The following is a 27,772-nucleotide window of genomic DNA, read 5'->3' as shown; positions in this document are numbered from 1 at the left end:
TCTCTCTCTCTGTCTCTCTGTCTCTCTGTCTGTCTGTCTGTCTCTCTCTCTCTCTCTCTCTCTCTGTCTCTCTCTCTCTCTCTGTCTCTCTCTCTGTCTCTCTCTCTCTCTCTCTCTCTCTCTCTGTCTCTCTCTCTCTCTCTCTCTCTCTCTCTCTCTCTCTCTCTCTCTCTCTCTCTCCTCTCTGTCTCTCTCTCTCTGTGTTTCTCTCTGTGTTTCTCTCTCTCTGTCTCTCTCTCTCTCTGTCTCTCTCTCTCTCTGTCTCTCTCTCTCTCTGTCTCTCTCTCTCTCTCTCTCTCTCTCTCTCTCTTTGTTTCTCTCTATCACTCTCTCTCTGTGTTTCTCTCTGTGTTTCTCTCTCTCTGTCTCTCTCTCTCTCTCTCTCTCTCTCTCTCTCTCTCTCTCTCTCTCTCTCTCTCTCTCTCTCTCTCTCTCTCTCTCTCTCTCTCTCTCTCTCTCTCTGTCTGTCTGTCTGTCTGTCTGTCTGTCTGTCTGTCTGTCTGTCTGTCTGTCTGTCTGTCTGTCTGTCTGTCTGTCTGTCTGTCTGTCTGTCTGTCTGTCTGTCTGTCTGTCTGTCTGTCTGTCTCTCTCTGTCTCTCTCTCTGTCTCTCTCTCTCTCTCTCTGTCTCTCTCTGTCTCTCTCTCTGTCTCTCTGTCTCTCTCTCTCTCTCTGTCTCTCTCTGTCTCTCTCTCTGTCTCTCTCTCTGTCTCTCTGTCTCTCTCTCTGTCTCTCTCTCTCTCTCTCTCTCTCTCTCTCTCTCTCTCTGTCTCTCTCTCTCTCTCTCTCTCTCTCTCTCTGTCTCTCTCTCTCTGTCTCTCTCTCTCTCTCTCTCTCTCTCTCTGTCTCTCTCTCTCTCTCTCTGTCTCTCTCTCTCTCTCTCTCTCTCTCTCTCTCTCTCTCTCTCTCTCTCTCTCTCTCTCTCTCTCTCTCTCTGTCTCTCTCTCTCTCTCTCTCTCTCTCTCTCTCTCTCTCTCTCTCTCTCTCTCTCTCTCTCTCTCTCTCTCTCTCTCTCTCTCTCTCTCTCTCTCTCTCTCTCTCTCTCTGTGTCTCTCTCTCTCTCTCTCTCTCTCTCTCTCTCTCTCTCTCTCTCTCTCTCTCTCTCTCTCTCTCTCTCTCTCTCTCTCTCTCTCTCTCTTCAAAGGATCTCAGACGAGGGTCTTCATGTTGACGGAGAAACAACCAGCGTTAGGCCTTTGACCCAGGCAAAATGAAGAAGCATTTGATGGTATATTTAAAAAACGTGATAATCAGTCAGTAGCAGGGGATCCAAAGAGACAACATTTTCAAACCCTGTTTAGAAGAAAACTCAAGGTTTTTAGTGTTTCGGCTTGTATTTTCAGTGAGTCCTCCAGACACTGGGGCCCCTCGAAGTTCCTCAATTCCCTAAAGTCTCAGTAATTGGCATCCATGTTTTTCCATGTCTGTCCCCCCCCCCCTGTCTGTCTCTGTAATGGTTTGTAGAATGTTGGAGGAACACAGCAGAGTTCAAACACCCTACAGGGGGGTGAAGACAACGGAGCAGAACAGCGGAACGGCAGAACTCAATTCTCTCCTCAACTTCACTCAGGTAACTTTTCCCAGGGAAATATGTCTGTTTTCAGTCTGTACTGGTTTCGCCTTGCTCTCCTCCTCCTGCCTTCCTGCCTTGCTCTCCTCCTCCTCCTCCTCCTCCCTTCCTGCCTTGCCCTTCTGAGTCTGTTCATCTAATCTTTGCTGACGGGGACCACCCGTAGGGAAGCTAAAGGGGGAGGATAGACAGATTTATGGATGACAGAGAAACATGCCCCAAAAACTGTTTCCATTGTCAGGAGCTCTGTTATGTTCTGAAGAGGGGCAGTTTTAACATGGCATTAGCCGTGTTCATTGAGAGTGGTGGTTCATCCTTCCTTTCCTCTTCTGTGGTTCCTCTGGTTGTCCAGGAGAAGAACGGAGGGATGGAGGGATGGAGGGAGAAGGAGGAATATGTCCCCAAAAAGTTTCCATGCCAGTGGCAGTGTTCCATTCCAGGAAGAGACAGTTCCTAGCTGTCCTGCTTTTCCCCGGTGGTCTGGTCCGGGAGGTCAGGCGCTGCTATACGTGTCCAGGCTTGGAGAGGTAGGCGATGAGGGCCACCACCACCCCAACGTAGACCCCTGTCCCGATGGTGATGGAAAGGGCCGCTAGGAACAGTGCCCTCCGGGACGCGATGCTCGCCAGCGGGAAGTCGCCCTTCGTCACCGCCTTACTGGTCTGGAAGAAGGAAACAGAGGAGAGAGATGAGTGAGATATCGCCTTGGAAACACAATAGAACTGTGGAAAAGCTCATCATGGATTGTGGGTTTGAAAAATGGCAGTTAGGAGTCTTGTCATATGATGTAAGACATGTGAAAATGGCAGTTAGGAGTCTTGTCATATGATGTAAGACATGTGAAAATGGCAGTTAGGAGTCTTGTCATATGATGTAAGACATGTGAAAATGGCAGTTAGGAGTCTTGTCATATGATGTAAGACATGTGAAAATGGCAGTTAGGAGTCTTGTCATATGATGTAAGACATGTGAAAATGGCAGTTAGGAGTCTTGTCATATGATGTAAGACATGTGAAAATGGCAGTTAGGAGTCTTGTCATATGATGTAAGACATGTGAAAATGGCAGTTAGGAGTCTTGTCATATGATGTAAGACATGTGAAAATGGCAGTTAGGAGTCTTGTCATATGATGTAAGACATGTGAAAATGGCAGTTAGGAGTCTTGTCATATGATGTAAGACATGTGAAAATGGCAGTTAGGAGTCTTGTCATATGATGTAAGACATGTGAAAATGGCAGTTAGGAGTCTTGTCATATGATGTAAGACATGTGAAAATGGCAGTTAGGAGTCTTGTCATATGATGTAAGACATGTGAAAATGGCAGTTAGGAGTCTTGTCATATGATGTAAGACATGTGAAAATGGCAGTTAGGAGTCTTGTCATATGATGTAAGACATGTGAAAATGGCAGTTAGGAGTCTTGTCATATGATGTAAGACATGTGAAAATGGCAGTTAGGAGTCTTGTCATATGATGTAAGACATGTGAAAATGGCAGTTAGGAGTCTTGTCATATGATGTAAGACATGTGAAAATGGCAGTTAGGAGTCTTGTCATATGATGTAAGACATGTGAAAATGGCAGTTAGGAGTCTTGTCATATGATGTAAGACATGTGAAAATGGCAGTTAGGAGTCTTGTCATATGATGTAAGACATGTGAAAATGGCAGTTAGGAGTCTTGTCATATGATGTAAGACATGTGAAAATGGCAGTTAGGAGTCTTGTCATATGATGTAAGACATGTGAAAATGGCAGTTAGGAGTCTTGTCATATGATGTAAGACATGTGAAAATGGCAGTTAGGAGTCTTGTCATATGATGTAAGACATGTGAAAATGGCAGTTAGGAGTCTTGTCATATGATGTAAGACATGTGAAAATGGCAGTTAGGAGTCTTGTCATATGATGTAAGACATGTGAAAATGGCAGTTAGGAGTCTTGTCATATGATGTAAGACATGTGAAAATGGCAGTTAGGAGTCTTGTCATATGATGTAAGACATGTGAAAATGGCAGTTAGGAGTCTTGTCATATGATGTAAGACATGTGAAAATCGAAACCCTGATGGCAGTTAGGAGTCTTGTCATATGATGTAAGACATGTGAAAATGGCAGTTAGGAGTCTTGTCATATGATGTAAGACATGTGAAAATGGCAGTTAGGAGTCTTGTCATATGATGTAAGACATGTGAAAATGGCAGTTAGGAGTCTTGTCATATGATGTAAGACATGTGAAAATGGCAGTTAGGAGTCTTGTCATATGATGTAAGACATGTTAGAAAATGGCAGTTAGAAGTCTTGTCATATGATGTAAGACATGTGAAAATGGCAGTTAGAGTCTTGTCATATGATGTAAGACATGTGAAAATGGCAGTTAGGAGTCTTGTCATATGATGTAAGACATGTGAAAATGGTAGTTAGGAGTCTTGTCATATGATGTAAGACATGTGAAAATGGCAGTTAGGAGTCTTGTCATATGATGTAAGACATGTGAAAATGGTAGGTAGGACTAAACAAGTCTTGGAACATAAGATTTGAAAACTGCCAATTAGGAGTAGTCAAGCCTTGTGTGATACAGGTAACTGCCAAAATAATCGAAACCCTTGAGTAAATAAAGGATACAAAGTATATTGAAAGCAGGTGCTTTCACACAGCTGTGGTTCCTGAGCAATTCCTAAGCAATTAACACCCCATTATGCAAAGCATAAAAATTTATAAAAAAGCTTGCCCATTCTTTTGGCTATAGGATGACAATGGCCCCCCCTCTGCAAGGCACGAGCGGTCACTGAATGATCTGATGAGCACGGAAACGATATAAATCATATGCCATGGCCGTCTCAGTTACCAGATCTCAACCCAATTGAACACTTCTAAGAGATTCTGGAGTGGCGCCTGAGACAGTGTTTTCCATCACCATCAACGTAGAATGTTAGACTAACAGAACACATAGAATGTTAGAATGTTAGACTGTCAGAACACATAGAATGTTAGAATGTTAGACTGTCAGAAGACATAGAATGTTAGAACGTTAGACTGTCAGAACACATAGAATGTTAGAACGTTAGACTGTCAGAACACATAGAATGTTAGAATGTTAGAACACATATAATGTTAGAATGTTAGACTGTCAGAACACATAGAATATTAGAATGTCAGAACACATAGAATATTAGACTGTCAGAACACATAGAATGTTATAACGGTAGACTGACAGAACACATAGAATGTTAGACTATCAGGACATGTAAAATGTTACAACGTTAGACCTGTGTTCTGACAGAATGTTAGAATGTTAGATTGTTAGAATTTTAGATTGTCAGTGTTGCTTCCCTCCTATTGTGTTCCAGACACTTGTAGAATCTATGCCAAGGCATAGAAATAACCTAACTGTTCTTTAAAATAAAATACCCATGTTAGTTAGAATTTCCTTCCTAAACAGTTAGAATTCCCTTCCTGAACAGTTAGAATTCCCTTCCTGAACAGTTAGAATTCCCTTCCTGAACAGTTAGAATTCCCTTCCTGAACAGTTAGAATTCCCTTCCTGAACAGTTAGAATTCCCTTCCTGAACAGTTAGATTTCCCTTCCTGAAAGCTGAAAATAAACATTTTATCTTCACTTCCATCAGTGGAATTAGTTGGCTGTCTAAAGTTGATCTTTTCATTTGTGTTTTAGAACCATACTTTTGAGTTGTTTTTTTGTTTGTTGATTTTGTATGCCATGACTCTTATATTATTCTATTAGCTTCGTTGGGTGTAGTGCTTACTGACCAATACAAGTAGAGTTAGGTCTTCTGGCTCTCAACACATTTGATGTATGAAACAAAAGTGTTAGCCCTAATAATGCAGTGAGCAAATAATGTGTTAGCCCTAATAATGCAGTCAGCAAATAATGTGTTAGCCCTAATAATGCAGTCAGCAAATAATGTGTTAGCCCTAATAATGCAGTCAGCGAATAATGTGTTAGCCCTGATAATGCAGTGAGCAAATAATGTGTTAGCCCTGATAATGCAGTGAGCAAATAATGTGTTAGCCCTGATAATGCAGTCAGCGAATAATGTGTTAGCCCTGATAATGCAGTAATGTGTTAGCCTGATAATGCAGTCACCGAATAATGTGTTAGCCCTGATAATGCAGTTAGCAAATAATGTGTTAGCCCTGATAATGCAGTTAGCAAATAATGTGTTAGCCCTGATAATGCAGTCAGCGAAAAATGTGTTAGCCCTAATAATGCAGTGAGCAAATAATGTGTTAGCCCTGATAATGCAGTGAGCAAATAATGTGTTAGCCCTGATAATGCAGTCAGCGAATAATGTGTTAGCCCTGATAATGCAGTAATGTGTTAGCCTGATAATGCAGTCACCGAATAATGTGTTAGCCCTGATAATGCAGTTAGCAAATAATGTGTTAGCCCTGATAATGCAGTTAGCAAATAATGTGTTAGCCCTGATAATGCAGTCAGCGAAAAATGTGTTAGCCCTGACAATGCAGTTAGCAAATAATGTGTTAGCCCTGATAATGCAGTTAGCAAATAATGTGTTAGCCCTGATAATGCAGTTAGCAAATAATGTGTTTGCCCTGATAATGCAGTCAGCGAAAAATGTTAGCCCTGACAATGCAGTTAGCAAATAATGTGTTAGCCCTGATAATGCAGTCAGCGAATAATGTGTTAGCCCTGATAATGCAGTTAGCAAATAATGTGTTAGCCCTGATAATGCAGTCAGAAAATAATGTGTTAGCCCTGATAATGCAGTCGGTGAATCATGTGTTAGCCCTGATAATGCAGTCAGCGAATAATGTGTTAGCCCTGATAATGCAGTCGGTGAAAAATGTGTATGCCCTGATAATGCAGTTAGCGAATAATGTGTTAGCCCTGATAATGCAGTCGGTGAATCATGTGTTAGCCCTGATAATGCAGTCAGCGAATAATGTGTTAACCCCGATAATGCAGTTAGCAAATAATGTGTAGCCCTGATAATGCTGTTAGCAAATCATGTGTAGCCCTGATAATGCAGTCAGTGAATAATGTGTAAGGTTGGAAATAATTAATTATCACGCTGGAGATCTAAAGCCTGTCAGGTAACTGTGTTCTGTTGATTTATTGTGAGGTAACATTAGGTCATCATGGCCCCAGATGTGATGCTACTGAAGCTCATAGTTATATTTTCCTAAACCCTGGCATAGAAAGTGAAAGTTGTGGGCATATGACTTTGCTGAGGAAAATGAATGTCACTCAAATGACTGATATAGTCAAAAACTGGGTCATAAAAAACTGCGGTCAAATTTGGCCAAATTCTGTCCTGTCAATCTCAAACCCCAGGGTGTAGTGACACCGCAACACTGCAAAGCAGTGCCTTAGACCGCTGTGCCACTCGGGAGGCGAAACTGATGAATTTTGATAGGGATTGACGCACCCGTGCAACCAATAGACTCTAGGGGTTTTTAGACTAGAGTTTTAATGTGACAGCAGATATCTTTATTTGGTACACACACACACACACACACACACACACACACACACACACACACACACACACACACACACACACACACACACACACACACACACACACACACACACACACACACACACACACACACACACACACACACACACACACACAGACAGGCAGGGGTCTGATCAATGTTGAAGGGCAGTGGACCCACACAATAAAGGCCCTAATTGAATTTCTTTAATGAAGCCGTTTCTTAAACAGCATGTAATTGATTAATCAATCCGTAGCTCGGCTTCAGATTCATAATTATGTTGTAGCGTGAGGCTGGTCTCCCTGTGGACAGAATTACAATGCTGAGTGTCAGGCTTAGAGGGACACAGTGAATGGACGGTGTGTGTGTGTGTGTGTGTGTGTGTGTGTGTGTGTGTGTGTGTGTGTGTGTGTGTGTGTGTGTGTGTGTGTGTGTGTGTGTGTGTGTGTGTGTGTGTGTGTGTGTGTGTGTGTGTGTGTGTGTGTGTGTTTGTGTGTGTGTGTGTGTGTGTGTGTGTGTGTGTGTGTGCTACTAGTCACAGATACATAATACTTAGAGCTACTAGTCACAGATACATAATATTTTTGAGAAGTAAACAGAGAGAGAGAGAGAGAGAGAGAGAGAGAGAGAGAGAGAGAGAGAGAGAGAGAGAGAGAGAGAGAGAGAATATTTTGTAGTCCATTTGAAATTTTCTCAGCACATTGTTTTCACTGAGGAAATGTACGAGTCTGCTGTTAATGATCATGCAGAGGATTTTCCCAAGGTTGCTGTTGACGCATATTCCACAGTAATTATTGGGGTTAAATTTGTCTCCACTTTTGTGGATTGGGGTGATAAGTCCTTCCAAATATTGGGGAAGATGCCAGAGCTAAGGATGATGTTAAAGAGTTTTAGTATAGCCAATTGGAATTTGTTGTCTGTATATTTGACCATTTCATTAAGGATACCATTAACACCACAGGCCTTTTTGGGTAGGAGGGTTTTTATTTTGTCCTGTAGCTCATTCTAGGTAATTGGAGAATCCAGTGGAGAATCCAGTGGGTTATTTTTAATAGTTGATTCTAAGATTTGTGTTTGATCATGTGTATGTTTTTGCTGTTTGTTCTTTGTTATAGAGCCAAAAAGATTGGAGAAATGGTTTACCCATACATCTCCATTTTGGATCCGGCTCTCCTCTCTCTCTCCTCCCTCTCTCCATCTCTCCCTCTCTCCCCCTCTCTCCATCCTCCCTCCCTCCCTCTCTCCCTCTCTCCTCCCTCTCTTCTCATCTGAGCAGTGGGTGGGCCTGTCTGCCAAGTGGGTGGTCCTATGCCCTCCCAGGCCCACCCATGGCTGAACCCCTGCCCAGTCTTTTGAAATCCATAGATTAGGGCCCAATGAATGTATTTCAATTGACTGATTTCCTCAGTTTGCTATGCCTCATTTTCAATTAATTGAAAATGAAACTCAGTTCAAAGTATCTCTCTTTTTCAAACAATCATTGCAGAGCTGGTTACAGGGTGCTTGATCCTGGTTTCTCCTGTGGGTTGCTCTAGTTTGGGAGTGTCTGCTAGATGAATGAATGTAACATAAATGTTGAGAGGCTTCACTGCAGGTAGATTGTATTATTGCATTTCAGCTTCTCCAGTTGAACACACAGATTTGTATTGCATTAGACCATCTACGTCTCTCGTGAATACTTACAATGCATGTTGTATTGATGTTCACCTCTTGCAGACATCACAGTGTACATAGAGATTCTATCATCCATTTATTATTGGGTCTCTGTGGCTGCCTGAGGTTAGTTTGTGATCTGCATCCCTGACTAGGTATTGATGATGCAGTCACACACACACACACACACACACACACACACACACACACACACACACACACACACACACACACACACACACACACACACACACACACACACACACACACACACACACACACACACACACACACACACACACACACACACACACACACACACACACACACACAGTTATCTGCGTACCCCGGCTACAAGTATTGATCATGCAGTCATACTATAATCGTCCAGAGCACTTTGATGGAGAGGGTGTATTGTATGTGTTCAATTAGCCTACTGCCGAGGGCCATTGTCTCTCCAATGGAATATGGATGAAGCCAGCCCTGAGACAGACGAGATATTGGTTATGCTACGTATTCTAAACAGTATCAGACATGCGTGTGTTCTAATCTGGACCTAATACCTTTTTTTTGCACTAATTGGTTAGAGCTTGTAATTAAGCATTTCACTTTAAGGTGAAATACCTGATGTATTCGGAGCACGTGATGAATAAACTTTGATTTGATTCTTTAGCAGGAGCGTGGGGTGCTAAGAGGTATCTCTAAAACTAACGCGTCCATAACAGAGCAGTACGTTATTATTATTTTGGGTGTCCACAAGTCCACAAGTTTGAACCTATATTTGCAATAACAGGGGACACGGGCTGGGAACCCTGTGAGGTGAGATGGAAGGTGTGTAATGGTGAGACATTGGAATAGACTGATGGATATGCCAACTGCCAGACTAGCTAATACAGTTGTTCTATGGAATTGACCATAGGGGGAGGAGCCTGAGCAACTGAAAGGTCTGACCCTTTTCCAAGAGTCTGACTGTGAATATCTGTACAAAAACCAAATGAAGGTTGACATAGACATGATTAAAAAATAACCGTTGATGCAATATGACAAAAAAAATGGTCGGAGGGGATTTATCATAAACCCAAAATGAGAACCTTTTGTTTGATTAAGGGTGAATTGGTGTGTGAGAGATATATTAGGCATAACCTATGTAAAAGCAAGGGATATTGCCTCTGTGTATTGAAACAGGTCAGATCAGGGATATTGCCTCTGTGTATTGAAACAGGTAAGATCAGGGATATTGCCTCTGTGTATTGAAACAGGTCAGATCAGGGATATTGTCTCTGCGTATTGAAACAGGTCAGATCAGGGATATTGCCTCTGCGTATTGAAACAGGTCAGATCAGGGATATTGTCTCTATTGAAACAGGTCAGATCAGGGATATTGCCTCTGTGTATTGAAACAGGTCAGATCAGGGATATTGAAACAGGTCAGATCAGGGATATTGTCTCTGTGTATTGAAACAGGTCAGATCAGGGATATTGAAACAGGTCAGATCAGGGATATTGCCTCTGTGTATTGAAACAGGTAAGATCAGGGATATTGCCTCTGTGTATTGAAACAGGTCAGATCAGGGATATTGCCTCTGCGTATTGAAACAGGTCAGATCAGGGATATTGTCTCTACCTATTGAAACAGGTCAGATCAGGGATATTGTCTCTGCGTATTGAAACAGGTCAGATCAGGGATATTGTCTCTATTGAAACAGGTCAGATCAGGGATATTGCCTCTGTGTATTGAAACAGGTCAGATCAGGGATATTGAAACAGGTCAGATCAGGGATATTGTCTCTGTGTATTGAAACAGGTCAGATCAGGGATATTGTCTCTGTGTATTGAAACAGGTCAGATCAGGGATATTGAAACAGGTCAGATCAGGGATATTGAAACAGGTCAGATCAGGGATATTGTCTCCGCGTATTGAAACAGGTCAGATCAGGTATATTGTCTCTGTGTATTGAAACAGGTACGATCAGGGATATTGTCTCTGTGTATTGAAACAGGTCAGATCAGGGATATTGTCTCTGCGTATTGAAACAGGTCAGATCAGGGATATTGCCTCTGTGTATTGAAACAGGTAAGATCAGGGATATTGTCTCTGCATATTGAAACAGGTCAGATCAGGGATAGTGTCTCTGCGTATTGAAACAGGTCAGATCAGGGATATGTTGTAACATTAATGAGTTTGAGTTCATCTTTAAATGTATTTGCATATGTAATTGTATTGGATTGTAACCTGGTATTATGTGGCTGAGTGATGAGGAGACAGACTACCAGATATACCCTGGTACTATGTGGCTGAGTGGTGAGGAGACAGACCACCAGATATACCCTGGTACTATGTGGCTGAGTGATGAGGAGACAGACCACCAGATATACCCTGGTACTATGTGGCTGAGTGGTGAGGAGACAGACCACCAGATATACCCTGGTACTATGTGGCTGAGTGGTGAGGAGACAGACCACCAGATATACCCTGGTACTATGTGGCTGAGTGGTGAGGAGACAGACCACCAGATATACCCTGGTACTATGTGGCTGAGTGGTGAGGAGACAGACCACCAGATATACCCTGGTACTATGTGGCTGAGTGGTGAGGAGACAGACCACCAGATATACCCTGGTACTATGTGGCTGAGTGGTGAGGAGACAGACCACCAGATATACCCTGGTACTATGTGGCTGAGTGGTGAGGAGACAGACCACCAGATATACCCTGGTACTATGTGGCTGAGTGGTGAGGAGACAGACCACCAGATATACCCTGGTACTATGTGGCTGAGTGGTGAGGAGACAGACCACCAGATATACCCTGGTACTATGTGGCTGAGTGGTGAGGAGACAGACCACCAGATATACCCTGGTACTATGTGGCTGAGTGGTGAGGAGACAGACCACCAGATATACCCTGGTACTATGTGGCTGAGTGGTGAGGAGACAGACCACCAGATATACCCTGGTACTATGTGGCTGAGTGGTGAGGAGACAGACCACCAGATATACCCTGGTACTATGTGGCTGAGTGGTGAGGAGACAGACCACCAGATATACCCTGGTACTATGTGGCTGAGTGGTGAGGAGACAGACCACCAGATATACCCTGGTACTATGTGGCTGAGTGGTGAGGAGACAGACCACCAGATATACCCTGGTACTATGTGGCTGAGTGGTGAGGAGACAGACCACCAGATATACCCTGGTACTATGTGGCTGAGTGGTGAGGAGACAGACCACCAGATATACCCTGGTACTATGTGGCTGAGTGGTGAGGAGACAGACCACCAGATATACCCTGGTACTATGTGGCTGAGTGGTGAGGAGACAGACCACCAGATATACCCTGGTACTATGTGGCTGAGTGGTGAGGAGACAGACCACCAGATATACCCTGGTACTATGTGGGAAATTGAAATGTGTTTTTTTTGTCCATTGTGTATTTCCGTTTGCTGAATTTTTAGATGAAGCCTGGGATAAAAGAAAAAAGGAGACCTATAAATACATTGTAAAAGAATATTGATCTTGGTACTAATGATGTGTGTATATGGATTGTTTATAGGTTTGTCTACCATATGAATCTTCTATTTGTGCCAGACTGGGTTCAAGTGACTTCTGTTTATTTTTTACTTTATTTAGTGGCTGTTCTGGTTCAGGAGACAGACCACCAAGAAATAGCTGGTTACTTTTTTTCTGACTTTCCATGTCATTTTCTACAGACCACCATCTCATCATCTTCTCTGAATGTACTATGAATTTCTGACTGGTGAGAGTCTGCACAAACCACCCTACTACCTATAATAGTGGCTGACGTTAGACCAGTTGCCCTATATGGGAATGAGTGGTTTTGAGGAGACAGACAGAAACTATTCCCTGGACTTGTGGCAGAAATGTTTAGGAGACAGATAAATCTGCACACATAGAAGAAAAAAAGAGGATGAGGTTGTTTTCCTCACCAGCCCATGTTTTATGTGGTTTGTGGTGAGGGGAGACAGATCCCAGTGTTTGTGGTACTAGGAGAAAGGTTGAAATGTGTTTGTTTGTCCATTGTGTATTTCCCAGTGTTTGTGAATGTTTAGAGAAGGTTGATCCCAGTGTTTTTGGATCCAAGGAAAAGGTTGATCCCAGTGTTTGTGTGTCCAAGGAATAGGTTGATCCCAGTGTTTGTGTGTCCAAGGAGACAGGTTGATCCCAGTGTTTGTGTGTCCATATAGATTGTTTGATCCCAGTGTTTTTGTGTCCACCAGGTTGATCCCAGTGTTTTGTGTGTGACTGCCTGCATGTATCTGTTTATTTTTTACCTTTATTTCTGTCTGTCTGTCTGTCTGTCTGTCTGTCTGTCTGTCTGTCTGTCTGTCTGTCTGTCTGTCTGTCTGTCTGTCTGTCTGTCTGTCTGTCTGTCTGTCTGTCTGTCTGTCTGTCTGTCTGTCTGTCTGTCTGTCTGTCTGTCTGTCTGTCTGTCTGTCTGTCTGTACAGTGGGGCAAAAAAGTATTTAGTCAGCCACCAATTGTGCAAGTTCTCCCACTTAAAAAGATGAGGCCTGTAATTTTCATCATATGTCCACTTCAACCATGACAGACAAAATGAGGGGAGGAAATCCAGAAAATCACATTGTAGGATTTTTAATGAATTTATTTGCAAATTATGGTGGAAAATAAGTATTTGGTCACCTACAAACAAGCAAGATTTTTGGCTCTCACAGACCTGTAACTTCTTCTTTAAGAGGCTCCTCTGTCCTCCACTCGTTACCTGTATTAATGGCACCTGTTTGAACTTGTGATCTGTTTACGATCAACTTTCGTTGGAACAGCAACCGCAGCCTCCCAAATGCTGTTCAAAGAAGTCTATTGTCTTCCCTCACTTTAATTCTCACGTTTGAGAAGGGCCCACAAGTTCTCAATATGATTTTAGTCAGGTGAGGAAGGGTGCCAGGTTATTATTGGGGCATCTTTGAGGTCCTTGCTGGTTAGCCAAGCAGTGGAGTACTTGGATGCATGTGATGGAGCATTGTCCTGCATAAAGAGCATGGCCTTCTTGAATGCTGAGGACTTCGTCCTGTACCACTTCTTGAAGAAAGAATCTTCCAGAAACTGGCAGTAAGTTTGGGAGGTGAGTTTCGGTCCATCTTCAACCCGAAAAGGTCAGACTATCTCATCCTTAATGAAAGCAGTCCATACCAGCACCCCTCCTCCACCTTACTGACGCCTGACTTGAAGTGGTGCCCTGTGTGCATTACTGATCCAGCCACGGGCCCATCCATCTGGTCCATCAAGAGTCACTCTCATTTCATATGTCCATAAAACAAAACAAAAAAACCTGTCTTCAGGTATTTCTTTACCCAATCCCGACTCTTCAACTTGTGAATATTATTCAGTGGTGGTCGTGTTTCAGACTTCTTGACCTTGGCCATGTCTCTGAGCACTTGACACCTTGTACCTCAGGACACTCCAGGTAGGTTGTACTTCAGGACACTCCAGGTAGGTTGTACCTCAGGACACTCCAGGTAGGTTGTACCTCAGGACACTCCAGGTAGGTTGTACCTCAGGACACTCCAGGTAGGTTGCACCCCAGGACACTCCAGGTAGGTTGTACTTCAGGACACTCCAGGTAGGTTGTACCTCAGGACACTCCAGGTAGGTTGTACTTCAGGACACTCCAGGTAGGTTGTACCTCAGGACACTCCAGGTAGGTTGTACCTCAGGACACTCCCAGGTAGGTTGTACCTCAGGACACTCCCAGGTAGGTTGTACCTCAGGACACTCCCAGGTAGGTTGTGCCTCAGGACACTCCAGGTAGGTTGCAGTTCTGGAATATGGTGGCACTGGAGGATAATGGGTTCCTGGTAGCTTGACGTTTAATTCTTCTCAAGTATTTATCAGTTAATTTGCACCTTGAAGAAGGTAACTATGTGGAGTGGTCCTGAGTGTCTCAGTAAGAGTGTGGCGCTAACAAGTTTAGGAAAGGTTTTGGGTTCAATTCCCTCAGGGATCACAAATATACAGTGCCTTGCGAAAGTATTCGGCCCCCTTGAACTTTGCGACCTTTTGCCACATTTCAGGCTTCAAACATAAAGATATAAAACTGTATTTTTTGTGAAGAATCAACAACAAGTGGGACACAATCATGAAGTGGAACGACATTTATTGGATATTTCAAACTTTTTTAACATATCAAAAACTGAAAAATTGGGCGTGCAAAATTATTCAGCCCCTTTACTTTCAGTGCAGCAAACTCTCTCCAGAAGTTCAGTGAGGATCTCTGAATGATCCAATGTTGACCTAAATGACTAATGATGATAAATACAATCCACCTGTGTGTAATCAAGTCTCCGTATAAATGCACCTGCACTGTGATAGTCTCAGAGTCCGTTAAAAGCGCAGAGAGCATCATGAAGAACAAGGAACACACCAGGCAGGTCCGAGATACTGAAGAAGTTTAAAGCCGGATTTGGATACAAAAATATTTCCCAAGCTTTAAACATCCCAAGGAGCACTGTGCAAGTGATACTATTGAAATGGAAGGAGTATCAGACCACTGCAAATCTACCAAGACCTGGCTGTCCCTCTAAACTTTCAGCTCATAAAAGGAGAAGACTGATCGGAGATGCAGCCAAGAGGCCCATGATCACTCTGGATGAACTGCAGAGATCTACAGCTGAGGTGGGAGACTCTGTCCATAGGACAACAATCAGTCGTATATTGCACAAATCTGGCCTTTATGGAAGAGTGGCAAGAAGAAAGCCATTTCTTAAAGATATCCAGAAAAAGTGTTGTTTAAAGTTTGCCACAAGCCACCTGGGAGACACACCAAACATGTGGAAGAAGGTGCTCTGGTCAGATGAAACCAAAATTGAACTTTTTGGCAACAATGCAAAACGTTATGTTTGGCGTAAAAGCAACACAGCCCATCACCCTGAACACACCATCCCCACTGTCAAACATGGTGGTGGCAGCATCATGGTTTGGGCCTGCTTTTCTTCAGCAGGGACGGGGAAGATGGTTAAAATTGATGGGAAGATGGATGGAGCCAAATACAGGACCATTCTGGAAGAAAACCTGATGGAGTCTGCAAAAGACCTGAGACTGGGACAGAGATTTGTCTTCCAACAAGACAATGATCCAAAACATAAAGCAAAATCTACAATGGAATGGTTCAAAAATAAACATATCCAGGTGTTAGAATGGCCAAGTCAAAGTCCAGACCTGAATCCAATCGAGAATCTGTGGAAAGAACTGAAAACTGCTGTTCACAAATGCTCTCCATCCAACCTCACTGAGCTCGAGCTGTTTTGCAAGGAGGAATGGGAAAAAATGTCAGTCTCTCAATGTGCAAAACTAGAGAGACATACCCCAAGCGAATTACAGCTGTAATCGCAGCAAAAGGGGGCTGAATAATTTTGCACGCCCAATTTTTCAGTTTTTGATTTGTTAAAAAAGTTTGAAATATCCAATAAATGTCGTTCCACTTCATGATTGTGTCCCACTTGTTGTTGATACTTCACAAAAAATACAGTTTTATATATTTATGTTTGAAGCCTGAAATGTGGCAAAAGGTCGCAAAGTTCAAGGGGGCCAAATACTTTCGCAAGGCACTGTATATTAAAAACCTCTTAAGGATCTGAACTTTTTTTTCCAATTTTTGACTAAAATCTAACTGCCTGTAGCTCAGGACCTGAAGTAAGGATATGCATATTCTTGATACCATTTGAAAGGAAAAACTTTGAAGTTTGTGGTAATGTGAAATGAATGTAGGAGAATATAATATTAAGATCTGGTAAAAGACAATACAAAGACAGTTTTTTGTACCATCATCTTGAAATGCAAGAGAAAGGCCATAAGGTATTATTCCAGGCCATGCGCAATTTAGATTTTGGCCACTAGATGGCAGTATTGTATGTGAAAAGTTTTAGACTGATCCAATGAACCATTGCATTTCTATTCAAAATGTTGTATCAGACTGCCCAAATGTGCCTCATTAGTTTATTAGAACTGTTCAAGCTCAAAACTGTGCCTCTTCTCAAACAATAGCATGGTATTATTTCACTGCAATAACTACTGTAAATTGGAGAGTGCAGTTAGATTAACAAGAATTGAAGCTTTCTGCTCATATCAGATATGTCTATGTCCTGGGAAATGTTCTTGTTACTTACCACCTCACGCTAATCGCATTAGCCTACGTAAGCTCAACCATCCCGCGGTGTTCTACCGATCATGTAGAGGTAAAAAAATGCCCTACTCCTGCCATGCCCCTCTCCTGCTGCTTCACTCACAATAGATTGACAGGCTGAAGGAATCAGCCATCTCTAAACACATCTCTAATCATTAGACTAGATAATTTCCTATAATTACTGAGGGAGAACTAAATAAGCTGCTAAAATAATTCACAGACAGCCAAGTTCCGTCTGCCTGCCAAGTTCCGTGGTCACACAAACAGATGAGGAGACTGGATGTTTAGCCTTCGTTAATAAGACTTCACACTTGAGATGGACTTGGCCATCAACAGCCTGGCAGTGTTATAGCCCTGAGAAGTATAAAGCACTGATGTGTCCAGGTAACATGTGTGTGCAGTGGATGAAAAAGTATTAAATTGTCCAATCTTGAGTAAAAGTACAGATACCTTAATAGAAAATGACTCAAGTGAAAGTTACCCAGTAAAATACCACTTGAGTAACAGTCTAAAAATATTTGGGTTAAACTATACTTAAGTATCAAAAGTAAACGGAATTGCGAAAATGTACCTAAGTATTAAAAGTAAAAGTACAAATCATAAACAATTCCTTATATTAAACAAACCAGATGGCACAATTTTTCATGTATTTTCATTGACGGATAGCCAGGGGCACTCCAACACTCAGACATAATTTACAAACAAGCATTTGCGTTTAAAACGTATTATGGCTGCAGGGGCATTATTGAGTAGCTTGGATGAAAGGTGCTCAGAGGTACCCAGAGTAAACGGCCTGCTCCTCAGTCTCAGTTGCTGATATATGCATAGTATTAGTAGTATTGGATAGAAAACACTCTGCAGTATCTAAAACTGTTTGAATGATGTCTGTGAGTATAACAGAACTCATATGGCAGGCAAAAACCTGAGAAAAAAATCCAAACAGGAAGTGGGAAATCTGAGGTTGGTCGATTTTCAACCCAGCTCCAATTGAATACACAGTGGGATATGGATCAAGTTGCACTTCCTAGGGCTTCCACTAGATGTCAACCGTCTTTAGAAACTTGAATGAGGCTTCTATTATGTTGTGTAGCCGGATGGGAGCTCTTTGAGTCAGTGGTCTGGCAGAGAGCCAGGTCCTGGTCATGCTCATTTCACATGATAGCGACCTGCGGTCCATTGCTTCTCTACAGATATAGAAATTCTCCGGTTGGAACGTTATTAAAGATTTAGGATAACAACATCCTAAAGATTGATTCTATAATTAGTTTGACAATTTTCTTCGACCTGTGATATAACTCTTTGAAGTTTTTGTCCGACGTTCGGCTGGACCTGCACGAGTATTTGGATGTGTACTAAACACGCAAAAAAAGTAGCTACTTAGACATAAATAATGGACATTATCGAACAAATCAAGCATTTATTGTGGAACTGCGATTCCTGGGAGTGTATTCTGATGAAGATCATCAAAGTTAATGGAATATGTATAATGTTATTTCTGATTTCTGTTGACTCCAACATGGCGGATAATTTTTTTTATTTTTCTGAGCGCCGTCTCAGATTATTGCATGGTTTGTTTTTTCCGGGAAGTTTTTTTGAAATCTGACACAGCGGTTGCATTAAGGAGAGGTATCTATATTTCCATGTCTAAGAATTGTATTTTCATCAACATTTATAATGAGTATTTCTGTAAAATTATGTGGCTCTCTGCAATATCACCGGATGTTTTTGGAACTAGTGAACATAATGCGCCAATGTATACTGAGATTTTTTAACATATAAATATGCACTTCATTGAACAAAACATACATGTATTGTGTAACATGAAGTCCTATAAGTGTCATCTGATGAAGATCATCAGAGGTTAGTGATTAATTTTATCTCTATTTGTGCTTTTTGTGACTCCTCTCTTTGGCTGGAAAAATGGCTGGGTTTTTCTGTAAATTGGTGGTCACCTAACATAATCGTTTGTGGTGCTTTTGCTGTAAAGCCTATTTGAAATAGGGCACTGTGTGGGATTAACAACAAGATTACCTTTAAAACAGTATAAAATACATGTATATTTGAGGAATTTTAAGTGTGAGATTTCTGTTGTTTTGAATTTGGCGCCCTGCACTTTCAGTGGCTATTGTCATATCGATCCCGTTAACGGGATTGCAGCCCTAAGAAGTTTGAATGAGTTGCCAGATTAGAGGCAGTAGGGATGACCAGGGATGTTCTCTTGATAAGTGTGTGAATTGGACAATTTTCCTGTCAAAATGTAAAAAAAAAAGGCCAGGGCTTTTTCCGACAGCAGGGTAATGATATATGCGATCTTAGACCGGTCGGTGGAGAACGACGAGGGTTGCAGCTCGAAGGAGAGAGAACATTGGGTGAGAAACCCTTTACAAGCACTTGGATCACCCGAGAACCGTTGGGGAGGTGGAAGACGAGGTTCAGCCAGAGGGTTAACTGCCATGGGTACGTGAATCTGAGGTACTGGGACGGGAACTGTTGCCGGGGTAAGTCGATCAGATATCGATCAGATATACACCACCTTCACTCCACACAGAGAAACACACACAAAGCCCCCCCCCCCGCAAATATGACCATAACTCTATATCGTCCTGATTCATTCTTCCAAGCAAAAACTCAAACAGGAATTACCAGTGACACGCAATGAAGGGAATTCTAAGCAGGAATTCTAAGCAGGTAGCCTAGCGGTTAGAGCGTTGGGCCAGTAACCGAAAGGTTGCTGGATCGAATCCCCGAGCTGTAAACGTTCAAATCTGTCATTCTGAGCAAGGCAGTTAACCTACTGTTCCCTGGGCACCAAAAACGTGGATGTCGATTAAGGCAGCCACCGCATCTCTCTGATTCAGAGGGGTTGGTTGGGTTAAATGCACATTTCAGCTGAAGGCATTGTTGTACAACTGACCAAGTTTCCCACTTATCCTAAACTACAGGACTGTGTTGCTAGCACAGACTGCAATATGTTCCGGGATTCATCTGAGAACATTGAGGAGGTTATCACATCAGGCACCGGCTTCAATAACAAGTGCATCGATGATGTCTTCCCCACAGTGACCGCACGTATATCCCAACCAGAAGCCATGGATTACAGGCAACATCAGCACTGAGTTAAAGGCTAGAGCTGCTGCTTTCAAGGAGCTGGACACTAATCCGTATGCCTATAAGATATCCTGCTACAAACTTGGAACAGCCATAAAACAGGCAAAGTGTCAAGACAGGACTAAGATCCTACTACGCCGGCTCTGACACTCGATGGATGTGACAGGGCTTGCACCTTATCACAGCTTACAAAAGGAAGCCCAGCCGCGAGCTGCCCAGCCATGCAAAATTACCAGACAAGCTAAACGAAGCAAACAATACTGAACCATGCATGCGAGCACCAGCTGTTCCAGATGGCTCTGTGATCACACGGTAAGACCTTTAAACAGGTTAACATTCGCAAAGGCCGCGGGGCCAGACAGAATACCAGGACACATACTCAGAGCATTGCACTCCACATTGCCCTCACCCACCTGAACAATAGGAATACCTACAGTACCAATCAAAAGTTTGGAAACACCTCAAGAGTTTTTCTTTATTTTTACATTGTAGAATAATAGTGAAGAGATCAAAACTATGAAATAACACATATGAATCATTAAACAAATCAAAATATATTTGGGACTTTAGATTCTTCAAAGTAGCCACCCTTTGCCTTTGACAGCTTTGCACACTCTTGGGATTCTCTCAACCAGCTTCACCTGGAATGCTTTTCCAACAGTCTTGAAAGAGTTCCCACATATTCTGAGCACTCGTTGACTGCTTTTCCTTCACTCGGCGGTCCAACCATCTCAATTGGGTTGAGTTTGGGTGATTGTGGAAGCCAGATCATCTGATGCAGCACTCCATCACTCTCCTTCTTGGTCAAATAGGCCAAACACAGACCAGAGGTGCGTTGGGTCATTGTCCTGTTGAAAAACAAATGATAGTCCCACCCAGCGCAAACCAGATGGGATGGCGTATCACTGCAGAATGCTGTGGTAGCCATGCTGGTTAAGTGTGCCTTGAATTCTAAAAAAAATCACAGATAGATTTTGAGAACTACATAATGAAAATGTATGTATGTAAAGTAGAAACATAAAAAGTATGCTTTACTAAAATTGAGTTGGCCAATGTAGTCCTGTAATACCATAAAATAGGCCAATACAGTCCAGTAATATTGTAATATAGGTCATTACAGTCCTGTAATACTGTAATATAGGCCATTACAGTCCTGTAATACTGTAATATAGGACATTACAGTCCTGTAATACTGTAATATAGGACATTACAGTCCTGTAATACTGTAATATAGGACATTACAGTCCTGTAATATCAAATCAAATCAAATCAAATTTATTTATATAGCCCTTCGTACATCAGCTGATATCTCAAAGTGCTGTACAGAAACCCAGCCTAAAACCCCAAACAGCAAACAATGCAGGTGTAAAAGCTGTAATAATACTGTAATATAGGTCATTACAGTCCTGTAATACTGTAATATAGGCCATTACAGTCCTGTAATACTGTAATATAGGACATTACAGTACTGCAATATATGTAATTTACGTAGCAGCCACTTTAATCCAAAGTGACAACAGTCCAAGCATTTTGGTATGAGACCCCACTGGGAATTGAACCCACAACTCTGGTGTTGCTTGTGCCATGCTGTTATGAACTGAGCCATGTACATGGCCACTACAATACATAAGTACAATACAATACTTTAAAATACAATACACGATTACAGTATAGGTGGAAGATGTATGATTGCCATTCCCATGAGCGTGACACCCTCCTTCAAGCCATGGACGAGGGATGCAATGATTTCAATCAAGACCTATTTCAGGATTGGAATCGCTGTGCTAAACGATTCCACCCCCACAGATTTAGACCAGAACCTATGGCCAAGTACTCAAGACAGGCTTGATGCAAACTATTGGCTGCTAAAAATTATTTCTATAATTTGATTACATTGTGAAATATGTCCTCAATTATGGAATGTTGATGTTCAGTGTATTACCTAATGTGAAACCAGTGTAATGTACTGTAATTTACAGTATTGTAGCATACTACATTCAAAGGATAATAATAGAAACATTGGATTTGTTAATAGATTAAGTTGTTGTTAATGAAATCTTCTCTATTTAGTTCAATGATGTAGTCTTTCGGTGATTAAACCAATGTACTGATTATATTTCACAGTAAATGTATATTTTGGATCAATGCTTGTGAACGATATCTACCAACATTTTGTTTATGTAAAATCAATGGTTTTGAAGGTAGTTTTTTCGTACTTAGAGTTTTGAAAATTCACTGCACACTTGTGAATATAGTTCCAAAGTGCTAAAAAGGAAACTGTAACCCCAGGAAGGGTGGTGAATAAAGTGTGTGTGTGTGTTAGTGTGTGTTTGTGTGTCCTGCTTACCCCCTGGGAGAAGTAGAAAGCAGCGATGCCCAGGGGCCAGAAGCAGCATAACATGGAGAAGATGGCCAGGCCCAGATGGTCTCTGGGTGGGATCATTATGAAGTTATCTTCACTCTCACTGTCGCTGGAGCCGTCCGTCTGAAAGAGACCAACACTGTAAATATTAGTTCACCGCCATTACAGTTCACATACTCTATATAACATGATGAAGTTGTCCTCACTGTCGCTGGAGCCGTCCGTCTGAAAGAGGGGAAGAGGGGAGAGAGAAACTGTCAGGGGTCTCTCATTGATATAGTTAAACTATACCAGGTAATAACATGGTTATATACAGGAAGTACCTGTACTGAGTCGATGTGCAGGGGTACCAGGTAATAACATGGTTATATACAGGAAGTACCTGTACTGAGTCGATGTGCAGGGGTACCAGGTAAAAACATGGTTATATACAGGAAGTACCAGGTAATAACACGGCTATATACAGGAAGTACCTGTACTGAGTCGATGTGCAGGGGTACCAGGTAATAACATGGTTATATACAGGAAGTACCAGGTAATAACACGGCTATATACAGGAAGTACCTGTACTGAGTCGATGTGCAGGGGTACCAAGTAAAAACATGGTTATATACAGGAAGTACCAGGTAATAACACGGCTATATACAGGAAGTACCTGTACTGAGTCGATGTGCAGGGTTAGTAGAGTCCAGTGTGTGTGTAGAGTCCAGTGTGTGGGTAGAGTCCGGTGTGTGGTTAGAGTCCGGTGTGTGGGTATCAGGTAATTGAAGTAGCTATGTACATATAAGTAGGTATTTGCGAGTGTATGGGTTGAGCCCAGTGTGTGGGTAGAGTCCACGATGTGGGTAGAGCCCAGTGTGTGGGTAGAGTCCACGATGTGGGTAGAGCCCAGTGTGTGGGTAGAGTCCAGTGTGTGGGTAGAGTCCACTATAAGGGTAGAGTCCACTGTGTGGGTAGAGTCCAGTGTGTGGGTAGAGTCCAGTGTGTGGGTAGAGTCCAGTGTGTGAGTAGAGTCCACTGTGTGGGTAGAGTCCATTGTGTGGGTAGAGTCCACTATAAGGGTAGAGTCCACTGTGTGGGTAGAGTCCAGTGTGTGGGTAGAGTCCAGTGTGTGGGTAGAGTCCAGTGTGTGGGTAGAGTCCAGTGTGTGGGTAGAGTCCAGTGTGTGGGTAGAGTCCACTATAAGGGTAGAGTCCACTGTGTGGGTAGAGTCCAGTGTGTGGGTAGAGTCCAGTGTGTGAGTAGAGTCCACTGTGTGGGTAGAGTCCACTGTGTGGGTAGAGCCCAGTGTGTGAGTAGAGTCCAGTGTGTGAGTAGAGTCCACTGTGTGGGTAGAGTCCACTGTGTGGGTAGAGTCCACTGTGTGGGTAGAGTCCACTGTGTGGGTAGAGTCCACTATAAGGGTAGAGTCCACTGTGTGGGTAGAGCCCGGTGTGTGGGTAGAGCCCAGTGTGTGGGTAGAGCCCAGTGTGTGGGGTAGAGTCCACTGTGTGGGTAGAGTCCAGTGTGTGGGTAGAGTCCGGTGTGTGGTTAGAGTCCGGTGTGTGGGTATCAGGTAATTGAAGTAGCTATGTACATATAAGTAGGTATTTGCGAGTGTATGGGTTGAGCCCAGTGTGTGGGTAGAGTCCACGATGTGGGTAGAGCCCAGTGTGTGGGTAGAGTCCACGATGTGGGTAGAGCCCAGTGTGTGGGTAGAGTCCAGTGTGTGGGTAGAGTCCACTATAAGGGTAGAGTCCACTGTGTGGGTAGAGTCCAGTGTGTGGGTAGAGTCCAGTGTGTGGGTAGAGTCCAGTGTGTGGGTAGAGTCCAGTGTGTGAGTAGAGTCCACTGTGTGGGTAGAGTCCAGTGTGTGGGTAGAGTCCACTATAAGGGTAGAGTCCACTGTGTGGGTAGAGTCCAGTGTGTGGGTAGAGTCCAGTGTGTGGGTAGAGTCCAGTGTGTGAGTAGAGTCCACTGTGTGGGTAGAGTCCACTGTGTGAGTAGAGTCCAGTGTGTGAGTAGAGTCCACTGTGTGGGTAGAGTCCACTGTGTGGGTAGAGTCCAGTGTGTGGGTAGAGTCCACTATAAGGGTAGAGTCCACTGTGTGGGTAGAGCCCGGTGTATGGGTAGAGCCCAGTGTGTGGGTAGAGCCCAGTGTGTGGGGTAGAGTCCAGTGTGTGGGGTAGAGTCCAGTGTGTGGGGTAGAGTCCAGTGTGTGGGGTAGAGTTCAGTGTGTTGGGTAGAGTCCACTGTGTGGGTAGAGCCCAGTGTGTGGGTAGAGCCCAGTGTGTGGGTAGAGTTCAGTGTGTGGGGTAGAGTCCACTATAAGGGTAGAGTCCAGTGTGTGGGGTAGAGTCCAGTGTGTGGGGTAGAGTCCAGTGTGTGGGGTAGAGTCCAGTGTGTGGGGTAGAGTCCAGTGTGTTGGGTAGAGTCCACTATAAGGGTAGAGTCCACTGTGTGGGGTAGAGTCCAGTGTGTTGGGTAGAGTCCAGTGTGTTGGGTAGAGTTCAGTGTGTGGGTAGAGTCCACTATGTGGGTAGAGTCCAGTGTGTGGGTAGAGTCCACTATATGGGTAGAGTCCAGTGTGTGGGGTAGATTCCAGTGTGTTGGGTAGAGTTCAGTGTGTTGGGTAGAGTCCAGTGTGTGGGTAGAGTCCACTATGTGGGTAGAGTCCAGTGTGTGGGTAGAGTCCACTATGTGGGTAGAGTCCAGTGTGTGGGTAGAGTCCACTATATGGGTAGAGTCCAGTGTGTGGGGTAGATTCCAGTGTGTTGGGTAGAGTTCAGTGTGTTGGGTAGAGTCCAGTGTGTGGGTAGAGTCCACTATGTGGGTAGAGTCCAGTGTGTGGGTAGAGTCCACTATAAGGGTAGAGTCCACTGTGTGGGTAGAGCCCAGTGTGTGGGTAGAGTCCAGTGTGTGAGTAGAGTCCAGTGTGTTTGCGTAGAGTCAGTTTACTGGTCACGATGGCAACACCCACCCGTAGCACGCGCTCCAGCAGGTGTATCTCACTGATCATCCCTAAAGCCAACACCTCATTTGGCCGCCTTTCCTTCCAGTTCTCTGCTGCCTGCGACTGGAACGAATTACAAACATCTCTGAAGTTGGAGAATTTTATCTCCCTCACCAACTTCAAACATCTGCTATCTGAGCAGCTGACCGCAGCTGTACATAGTCCATCGGTATATAGCCCACCCAATCTACCTACCTCATCCCCATACTGTTTTTATTTAATTTACTTTTCTGCTCTTTTGCACACCAGTATCTCTACCTGCACATGTTCATCTGATAATTTATCACTCCAGTGTTAATCTGCTAAATTGTAATTATTCGCTCCTATGGCCTATTTATTGCCTACCTCCTCATGCCTTTTGCACACAATGTATATAGATTATTTGTTTTCTACTATGTTATTGACTTGTTTATTGTTTATTGTTTACTCCATGTGTAACTCTGTGTTGCTGTCTGTTCACACTGCTATGCTTTATCTTGGCCATGTCGCAGTTGCAAATGAGTACTTGTTCTCAACTAGTCTACCTGGTTAAATAAAGGTGAAATAAAATATAAAAATAAAGGGTCAATGCAGGTGGTCCGGGTTGCCATTTGAATAGCTATTTAGCAGGCTTGTCTGGCAGTCTTGTCTGGCAGTCTTGTCTGGCAGTCTTGTCTAGCAGTCTTGTCTTGCAGTCTTGTCTATCAGTCATGTCTAGCAGTCATGTCTAGCAGTCTTGTTTGGCAGTCTTGTCTAGCAGTCTTGTTTGGCAGTCTTGTTTAGCAGTCTTGGTTAGCAGTCTTGTTTGGCAGTCTTGTCTGGCAGTCTTGTCTAGCAGTCTTATCTTGCAGTCTTGTCTATCAGTCATGTCTAGCAGTCTTGTCTAGCAGTCTTGTTTGGCAGTCTTGTCTATCAGTCATGTCTAGCAGTCTTGTCTAGCAGTCTTGTTTGGCAGTCTTGTCTAGCAGTCTTGTTTGGCAGTCTTGTCTAACAGTCTTGTTTAGCAGTCTTGTTTGGCAGTCTTGTTTGGCAGTCTTGTCTGGCAGTCTTGTCTAGCAGTCTTGTCTTGCAGTTTTGTCTATCAGTCATGTCTAGCAGTCTTGTCTAGCAGTCTTGTTTGGCAGTCTTGTCTAGCAGTCTTGTTTGGCAGTCTTGTTTAGCAGTCTTGGTTAGCAGTCTTGTCTAGCAGTCTTGTCTTGCAGTCTTGTCTATCAGTCATGTCTAGCAGTCTTGTCTATCAGTCTTGTTTGGCAGTCTTGTCTAGCAGTCTTGTTTGGCAGTCTTGTTTAGCAGTCTTGGTTAGCAGTCTTGTTTAGTAGTCTTGGTTAGCAGTCTTGTTTGGCAGTCTTGTCTGGCAGTCTTGTCTAGCAGTCTTGTCTTGCAGTCTTGTCTATCAGTCATGTCTAGCAGTCTTGTCTAGCAGTCTTGTTTGGCAGTCTTGTCTATCAGTCATGTCTAGCAGTCTTGTCTAGCAGTCTTGTTTGGCAGTCTTGTCTGGCAGTCTTGTTTGGCAGTCTTGTCTGGCAGTCTTGTTTGGCAGTCTTGTCTAGCAGTCTTGTCTAGCAGTCTTGTTTAGCAGTCTTGGTTAGCAGTCTTGTCTAGCAGTCTTGTCTAGCAGTCTTGTCTTGCAGTCATGTCTAGCAGTATTGTCTAGCAGTCTTGTTTGGCAGTCTTGTCTAGCAGTCTTGTTTGGCAGTCTTGTTTAGCAGTCTTGGTTAGCAGTCTTGTCTAGCAGTCTTGTCTTGCAGTCTTGTCTATCAGTCATGTCTAGCAGTCTTGTCTAGCAGTCTTGTTTGGCAGTCTTGTCTAGCAGTCTTGTTTGGCAGTCTTGTTTAGCAGTCTTGGTTAGCAGTCTTGTTTGGCAGTCTTGTTTAGCAGTCTTGTCTAGCAGTCTTGTTTGGCAGTCTTGTCTGGCAGTCTTGTCTAGCAGTCGTGTCTAGCAGTCTTGTCTAGCAGTCTTGTTTAGCAGTCTTGTTTGGCAGTCTTGTTTAGCAAAGTCACCCATACAGATATTAATGAAGCCGGTGACTGCTGTGGTAAAACTCCCCAATGTCATCGTATGAATCTCGGAACATATTCCAATCTGTGCTATCGAACCAGTCCTGTAGCTTAGCACCCGCTTCATCAGACCACTTCAGTATTGAGCACGTCACTGGTACTTCCTGTTTGAGTTTTTGCTTGTAAGCAGGAAGTAGGAGGATAGAGCTATGGTCAGAATTTCCAAATGGAGGGCCTTGTACGTGTTTCTGTGTGTGGAATAAAGCTGATCTAGAGTTTTGTCACCTCTATTTGCACGGGTGATGTGCTGGTAAAAATGTGTGGTAAAACGGATGTCAGCTTCCTTGTATTAAATCACCAGCCACGAGAAACACCGCCTCTGAATGTGCATTAACTTGTTTGCTTATGGCCCTACACAGCTCATTGAGTGTGGTCTTAGTGCCAGCATCGGTTTGTTGTGGTAAATGGAAAATA

At 43.2% G+C, this 27,772-nt stretch overlaps 1 protein-coding gene across 1 annotated transcript in view; it reads right to left on the bottom strand.

The window, feature by feature from the left end:
- Nucleotides 1-1,690: 1,690 nt before the first annotated feature.
- syndig1l (synapse differentiation inducing 1-like) overlaps nucleotides 1,691-27,772 on the bottom strand; it is a 99,276-nt gene continuing 73,194 nt past the window's right edge. Inside the window, exons 3-4 of the mRNA XM_046299031.1 lie at nucleotides 22,315-22,452; nucleotides 1,691-2,230 (exon numbers count right to left, since the gene is read on the bottom strand). Of these exons, the coding sequence (XP_046154987.1) occupies nucleotides 2,072-2,230; nucleotides 22,315-22,452 (297 nt within the window). The 3' untranslated portion in view covers nucleotides 1,691-2,071. The remainder of the gene's footprint in view (nucleotides 2,231-22,314; nucleotides 22,453-27,772) is intronic.

Source organism: Oncorhynchus gorbuscha, linkage group LG14 (assembly GCF_021184085.1).
Source record: "Oncorhynchus gorbuscha isolate QuinsamMale2020 ecotype Even-year linkage group LG14, OgorEven_v1.0, whole genome shotgun sequence".
NCBI classification, from domain to species: Eukaryota; Metazoa; Chordata; class Actinopteri; order Salmoniformes; family Salmonidae; genus Oncorhynchus; species Oncorhynchus gorbuscha.
Note: the sequence above shows the minus strand (reverse complement) of the source record. Positions and strands in the feature narration are given on the sequence as shown.